Here is a 7,402-nt window from a genome sequence, read left to right as displayed (position 1 = left end):
TTTAATTAGTACTTCCTGATAAATTTAGTACAACTTTTATAAAAGTTGTATCTAGTCTTTACACTAATATAGTGTATACAATAAATATAACGTGGTATTTGAACAAAGTTCATCAGAAGTCACTTTACAGTCTACATCTTTAGAAATGTAATCAAACAACTTAACATTTTATGTATACATTTACATTTTATGAATACAATTTGTTTCAACATAATTTATTTATTAACTGAAATGAAAAATTAAATGAATTGAATCGTTCAAATCAATTTGATTTACAAAATAAAAAAATTATAAACAAAAATAACTGTAACATAATTTTAACAGATTTAACAAAGTTATATTTCATATAGGTTGTAATTTAATTTAATGTCTCTTAGTTAAGTATTCAATATCTTATTTATTTAGAACATAATGTACCACGATAAGTAGCCAAATATTAAAACGTAACATTTTTGAAATAGTACTGTATTTTGCTGAATTATTTACGTATTTAGTTAAAATTAAAGCAATAATTTGTTCTTTTTATATACTAACTATGCATTTAAGAAAATTAAGTGACGGCTCCTTAAGCTACTCTTTAACGTGAGTATTTTAACACTTATTGTTAATACAAAAAGGTGTACAATATAAACTTAACTATATCATTTTACAACAAGACAACAGTCTTACGATATTTACACCAAGTCGTGACCGCTTCGATACAATCCGTTTAGTCACCTGTCCTCATACAGTAGTACCTGCTACTGCCAATCTAATACACAATGCACACAAAGTCAAACGTGTTCAAGTTTCAAGTAGCTAAACTGTCTCTTCTAACGTTTTTATCTAAACTTAAGTTTGAATAGCACTGATCAATGTTTCCATTGTCATCCTTCGTCAGGGATTCGAAGATTGATATTAGATTGTTAATACCGATCAGATATCCATCTTCGTGGTTACCGACCTTCCATACAGAGTTGTGATCGATGGTCACATTATCAGGTACAGGAACGGTCTTTGCGAAGTCGATCATCCAAATGGATGCTTTCCTTTTGTCGTGGACGAAGAGCAATGAACTACCGATCAGTTCGTGTGTCTTGAAGAAGTGCGACTCTATGAGAGTTGCTCGAATGTTTTTCAGCCTTTCCAGATATCTCGGCTGTTGAAAAAAAGAGTAAGAATATAATTAACAAGAAAATATAGAACAACATAGAATCAGTGTCATATCGATTACGATATATTAAACTAACTGAATTCCCGATCAAAGGTCTCAAACAAGATAGAATAGATATTAATATTTTTAATGAGTTTTGAACAATTAGAAAAATTTACGTAAAAAACAAAAAATGTTAACTTACCACAGCGTTTGGAAAACTATTTGTGAAATCTTGAAATGCTTCTAAGATTTGTTCCCTCGTCTTCGTAGTTTTAAAGTCTTTCGAACTGGTTCCATCAGCTTTCTTGACTCCGTCTATTCTGAAGCCCAGAGTTGACGTGGAACTTATAGTCTCCCTCCAAATCATGTATCTCGGTTTCGTCACTCCTTTACTTCTATGTTCTTCTTCTGTTGGCGCCTTGGGGTCAACTTGTATCATTTTCTCATACATGTCCTGTAAAAAAATAAAGCTCGTTTTAATATCTCTGATTTATCATCGCACTGTTTTATTTATAAAATTAAAGTCCCCGAAGTGATAATTTTTTCATGTATCTACTACTACTAGCAGTCAACCGCGACTCCGTCCGCGCGGAATTTAAAGAAATTAGTGTATTATGTGTTCTTCCAGACTATGCTCTACAACAGTGCCAAATTTCATCAAGATCCGTTGAGCCGTCTATCCATCCATCCAAACATTCGCATTTATAATATTAAGTAAGAAAGTAAGATTTTGACATTATTCTTAAATCTATATAAATGTAAATATAATGTTTATTGCTTGATATTTTTACTATTTCTGTCTCAATTTACGTCAAAGTTATAAATATGGAGATAATATAAAATGTTTTCATTCGATCTTAAGTAGTAAATAGTTCGCAATGTTATCAATTAGTTGCCTTTATGATTATAACTTGACCTGAATTAACCAGCTTATAACAGTACATTAAAATAGAACAAACAGCTGTTGTAATATTATTTTCGTTCTTATCAGCTATAAAACGTTATATTAAGGACTAAAAATAAATCAACAAATTATAAAAATGTTGTGTTAAAATTAACTCCTGTTTAGATGGCTCATTAGATAAATTGGGTACTAAATATTGCAAGTCTTAGAAAAAATCGTCAGGTTTAACACAGCTATAAGCCGAAACTGTACATCAGTAAGAAGCGTTTCAAGTTACTTACTATTGGTTTCTGAGACCAAAATATAAAACATATCGTCATCGCTGTCATTATCTTTAACAAAACAGAGATAACAGTATGTTTTAAACGGGAAATTTGGTCTTAAAAACCCACGATTACTAAGGTTCATACTAAGAGAAAGCTTTTCTTTGTGACTGAGTAGTCATTGTTTGCCATGAAGAGGCATTTACAGTTTCACCGGGCTTGAGGTGGCTGGGCGCAGATGGCGCTTAGCCTAAACCTCGTTTAAGATTAACTAGGCTCGCGGGCTCCTTCAGGAGCCTCTGCTCGGGCTGTTACTTCATTATTATTACCAGATTGGGAGGAGAAAGCAATAGTCACTCAACTAATAAGTTAATAAATACATATATAGACATATACTTACTTTTCTTAATTTGGTTTTCTCTTTAGCTTTCGCTAGTTCTTCCTCCAAGTATGTCCTAACTCCAATCTTGCAGTCCATAACACATGGAGAATCGAAGTCACTGAGGAGGTCTTGAAGTTGAAGGTACACTGTTTGGAAATATTGGTTAAGGAAATTTTTACAATTTAACGATAACATAAATACTTTGCACTAATTCTAATCAAGTTAATTACGGTTCAATATATAGTAAATATATACTACTAGTGTAATACTAGAAATTGATGATTAATGACTGAAGTTTAAATATTTTCTGAAAATAATATTCGATTGAATAAAAAAAGGATACATTCTCCATCTTCGCAAGTCACTTGTCCTTTATATTCAGGTACAAACGGCCGGAGGATGTCTTTCATCAGCAACTGGAACGAAAATAGAATAAAACATGCATTAAAATAATGAACAATTATTTGTAAGCAAATTGTATCAGTATTCTTACTAATTTTATCAACAATTCTTAAAGTTATATAAGTTTATTTACGTCATACTCCGAGTGAATTCGTTGACCTTATGTTTTGTAGATAAAACGGATTTTTTTTATCATCAAATCGTAGCTACAAAGAAAATTCGTAATAAAGAAGACAGTTGAATCATCATCTCCCGGGCCTTTTCCCACTCATATGGGGTCGGCACACAAGGTTTTATAAACCTTAAAGTTTTGGCTTAAGTTATTACGGCCGGCCGCCTGCCTGTCGCCAACCCTACTTGGGAGGAATATCTTAAAATTAAACATAATAAATAAAAATTTAAACTAAATAATTCAAAATTAAAAATAATTAATTTAAAATTAGTAATAAAACATTTTAAATATAACACAACTTCATGTTCTTGTCTTGAAGACAGAAGACAGTTGAATCAATAAATAATATTTTTTATTACAAGTACAGTCATGACTACCTCCGTACATTATTAATGCAGAGCCTCCGACAGCGTCAATTAGTTTTATCTTAACAAGCGATTAATCATATTGCTTTTCTACACACTGGTATTTATTCATTCCGCTTTGAGTAATGTAAATACCTGACTTAGTATGTTGTGAAATTAAGTAAAACCCATTAATTTCAAGTGAGCAAAATACGTAAGGAAGCAACTCTTAACAAGACACCAATAATATCCCAATTGCAAACGTTTGTTTGACTTTTTACGTTTTCACGTTTTTTTAATTGTGTGCCATTGAAACTTTCACAGTTCCTTTCTTACTTTTGTCAAACACAAACTTTAGTAGATATTCTATCACTAGTTGTCGCCTGCAACTCCGTTCGCGCGGAATTAAAAAAAAACTTAATTAGTAGCCTATGTGTTCTTTCAGACTATGTTCTATATCCATGCAAATTTCATACAGATCCGTTGAGGCGTTCTGAAGATCAAACATCCATCCATCCATCTAAGCATTCGCATCTATATTATTAATAAGATTAGTAGTTTCTAAAAGATTTTTTCAGAGACGATAAGTTATTCGAAAATAAAATAATTACCAGTCGATAAATAAAAATAGTAAAACGTTTATCTTAATAAATTATAGTGCTTTAAAAGCTATTGATCAATTTTAATGTTTTACGCCAATGCCAACAGTTCATGTTTATTCATTACAGTGAGTAATTAAAACTGAATAATTCACTTTTAATTTATACGTGCGTCATTCTACAATCAATAGAGCGATCAATTTAAAAAAAAGTAAATAGAATTCTTATGTGTAATTAACGATAGGAGGTGTGTCAATCTGTACGTAATGGATGCGTCAGATTGCGACAACGAGGGTAAACAATGGCGATTTCAATATGAGCCGATATAGTCTGACCCTGCCGTGACATCTGAGCCTCACCCGTATTGTAGCTTTACTAATTTACATTTTATGAGCATTCAAAAATTGCTGTGATTGTGAAACAAAATGTTATTTTTTAATTATTACACCCAACTTAGATAAGTTTTTCATGTTTATTTATCATAAAATTCTGTCTACCAACTTCGACACTTCTCATTCTACTTAGGTTTATCTATTAGTCGCTATTAGAAAATACTGGAATTAAAAATAAAGAGCAATGAATCATTTCGAAAAAAGAATAGTTTGAGCGTGTTTTGTGCAGGGTGGGACTGACGTCAAAGTTTTGATATCATTTGTTATCAACATTTTAATTAAGTTTTTCAAGTTGAAACAGATAAATGGCATATAAAAATTAATTTGGCTAAAAAAAACTATTTATTAAAACTTAATAAATAGTTAAAAAACTAAACTTTAAAAAACTTAATTTAATCTTTTCATTCACATTATTATCTGTAATTACTAAATTAATGATTATTTTTTTAAAAAGTTAATTTGTTTTATAGTAAATCTGACTTTTTGCTTGAATTATGACGCATTTTAGGACTTGGTTATAAGATATACGTACTCGTGTCTTCGATTGACGTCAATACACGAATATATAGTGTAGAATTTTATACCTACCGCTTACATTGTGAAATTTAATATGTATCAGGAAAAGTAATAATCTTACGTCAACACTTTTTAATATTGCATTTACGATGTTACAGAGACAACTTAGTTTAAATGTTTATATTATTATTAATTTAATTGTATTAAAATAATGTAATTTCATTTTATTTTCCATTCATCGCCAAATCCGAAATTGTTTAGAATAAATAGACAAATAATGTATAGGTTGATCGTCGTCCATCTTTTGATAATTTAGTTTCGTCTCATTCAACATAATATTTTGCTCGTATCATAAAATTAATTGTGTTTTAAATAGCGAAAATATTATCGCATTTTGCCAGATGGTAAAACCCAACTGTCAATCATTTTTTCGTAGAAATTTTCCGAATAAAATGAGTAGTATAGAGAAATTATAAAACCGCAAACATTGACGTCACTCTAGAATGATTAAAAGACGATATTTTTTTATTCAGGACACAATATTAATTGTAAACCGCAAGGTGAATCCCTAGGTCTTGTTTGACGTAAATAATAGTGGTCTAAACCCGACCTGCTTCGTTAAACGCAATCCCGTGTCGCCTTGTGGTTTTGTATGAGACATACATAAATGTAGAACTACGCACAGTTTAATTGTGTCAAAGTAGACTTGTTTAGGTAAAAAAGTTTCTTTTTCAAATAAGATGTTTTGAGAAAGAAAATATATTAAACTAGATATTATCGTTTTCAAAGATTCCTCACCTTAAAACATCGCTCTTCCTGAGGGCATAGTTTCTTCAGTATAGTCCCTTGGTCGGGCCCAGCCTTAAAGTTCCCTTGGTGTCCAGCGAGTTGTATCCAAGGGTATCGCTGCTTCTTGTATGTCTGGAAGAATGGCGTCCACTGCACGATGTTACGGAGCTTACGCCATCTTTCGGACTGCTGAAAGGAGACAAGAAGATTCCTAAGTATACAAATACCATTTTACGAGGAGTTTATAATTAGACATTCCTAACGAATACAATTACGGTATACCTTTAAGTATGTCTTTGATAAAAAGACTTGATTTACAATATTCACTGATATTTTAATAAAGTTAGCTGCCTTTGGAACCCTAAATTGTTATGAACTTGAAAAGAAAACTAACTAAAATAAACTAACTAATTAGTGGTCGTCAGCCCATGTATATTCCATGTATACTGGGTTAAAAGCCTATCCGTTATTAGGGTTACTTGTTACACATATCTTTTAATATCTTCGCAGATATGTGCAGTTTGAATCACGATGTTTTCTTTCACCGTAAGGACTTTGAATAAAAGGTATACATGAATTTCGAAAATCGAAAAACACATTGTGGTACAGGAACCGCAGTTTGATAATCAAACGCTTAAACCCGGGGCCACCGATGCTCCTAATGTGACTATTTTATTTTATTTTAATTAGTCTATCGACAAATAAGCGGAAAATTTAATCAAATATAATTACTTAAAGTAAAAATGTCTGTCAATTAATAACAACTGTAAATCCTGGAAATTCATTAAGAGACTAACATGTGAGGAATTTTTCCTCATAATTGTGTTTATTCCATGATCATTCATATAGTGGCTTATTAATTACTTCGGGATTTTACTTTAACATTTTGATTGCACCAAGTTTTTCTGTATGACGTAGAAACTTCTTAAAATGCGATTTAATTTTCGTGTTTTCATGAGAGAATTCCAAATTTGTAATCGTATTTGTAATGAAATATGTTGCAAATTTAACAACCATGATTTTTTTTTATAAATATATTTTTAACCGATATTATTTTTGTTGGCTGTGGCCAGCCGTAAAATTTAAGCCAAAAACATTAAGGTTTATAAAACCTCTTGCGCTGACCCCACGTGAGTGGGATAAAGCCAGGCTGATGATAAGGTACTTAGAAATTGAAAACTTTAAAATAACTTAGTGTTACACCAAGTTATAATGTAGGTACGTAGGTACTACGCAAAGTTCTTATTTTAAATATTTATCGCAATAATTTACTTTTAGTAACATATAAAAATTGGCATCTTTTGTAATTTACAGCCTAATTAAATTTGAAAATACCTACATTTGAGAACTAAAATAATCTGTTAAACATAAAAATAAAATAAAGCATACCTTATTGTTTTGAGAAATGTAAACCCAAAAAACAACATCCACGAAATCATCGATGTGAAAGCAAATATTTCCAGACAACATTATCACAGATTATCACAAAACAAAATTATAAGCA

The 7,402-nt window shown here is 30.9% G+C and overlaps 1 protein-coding gene across 3 annotated transcripts in view; it reads right to left on the bottom strand.

Annotated features, from left to right (window-relative positions):
• Window positions 1-460: 460 nt before the first annotated feature.
• The window catches only part of LOC106720004 (inositol-trisphosphate 3-kinase B), a 38,865-nt gene continuing 31,923 nt past the window's right edge, over window positions 461-7,402 (bottom strand). The window contains exons 2-6 of one of the 3 annotated variants that reach the window (XM_014514526.2): window positions 5,908-6,087; window positions 3,028-3,100; window positions 2,703-2,830; window positions 1,338-1,589; window positions 461-1,138 (exon numbers count right to left, since the gene is read on the bottom strand). In XM_014514526.2, the coding sequence (XP_014370012.1) occupies window positions 791-1,138; window positions 1,338-1,589; window positions 2,703-2,830; window positions 3,028-3,100; window positions 5,908-6,087 (981 nt within the window). In that variant the 3' untranslated portion in view covers window positions 461-790. The remainder of the gene's footprint in view (window positions 1,139-1,337; window positions 1,590-2,702; window positions 2,831-3,027; window positions 3,101-5,907; window positions 6,088-7,402) is intronic. The other 2 variants (XM_014514524.2, XM_014514525.2) reach the window with 2 other exon arrangements.

This window comes from Papilio machaon, chromosome 14, assembly GCF_912999745.1.
Source record: "Papilio machaon chromosome 14, ilPapMach1.1, whole genome shotgun sequence".
NCBI classification, from domain to species: domain Eukaryota; kingdom Metazoa; phylum Arthropoda; class Insecta; order Lepidoptera; family Papilionidae; genus Papilio; species Papilio machaon.
The sequence above is the reverse complement of the archived record's forward strand: the minus strand, read 5'-3'. Positions and strand labels throughout refer to the sequence as shown.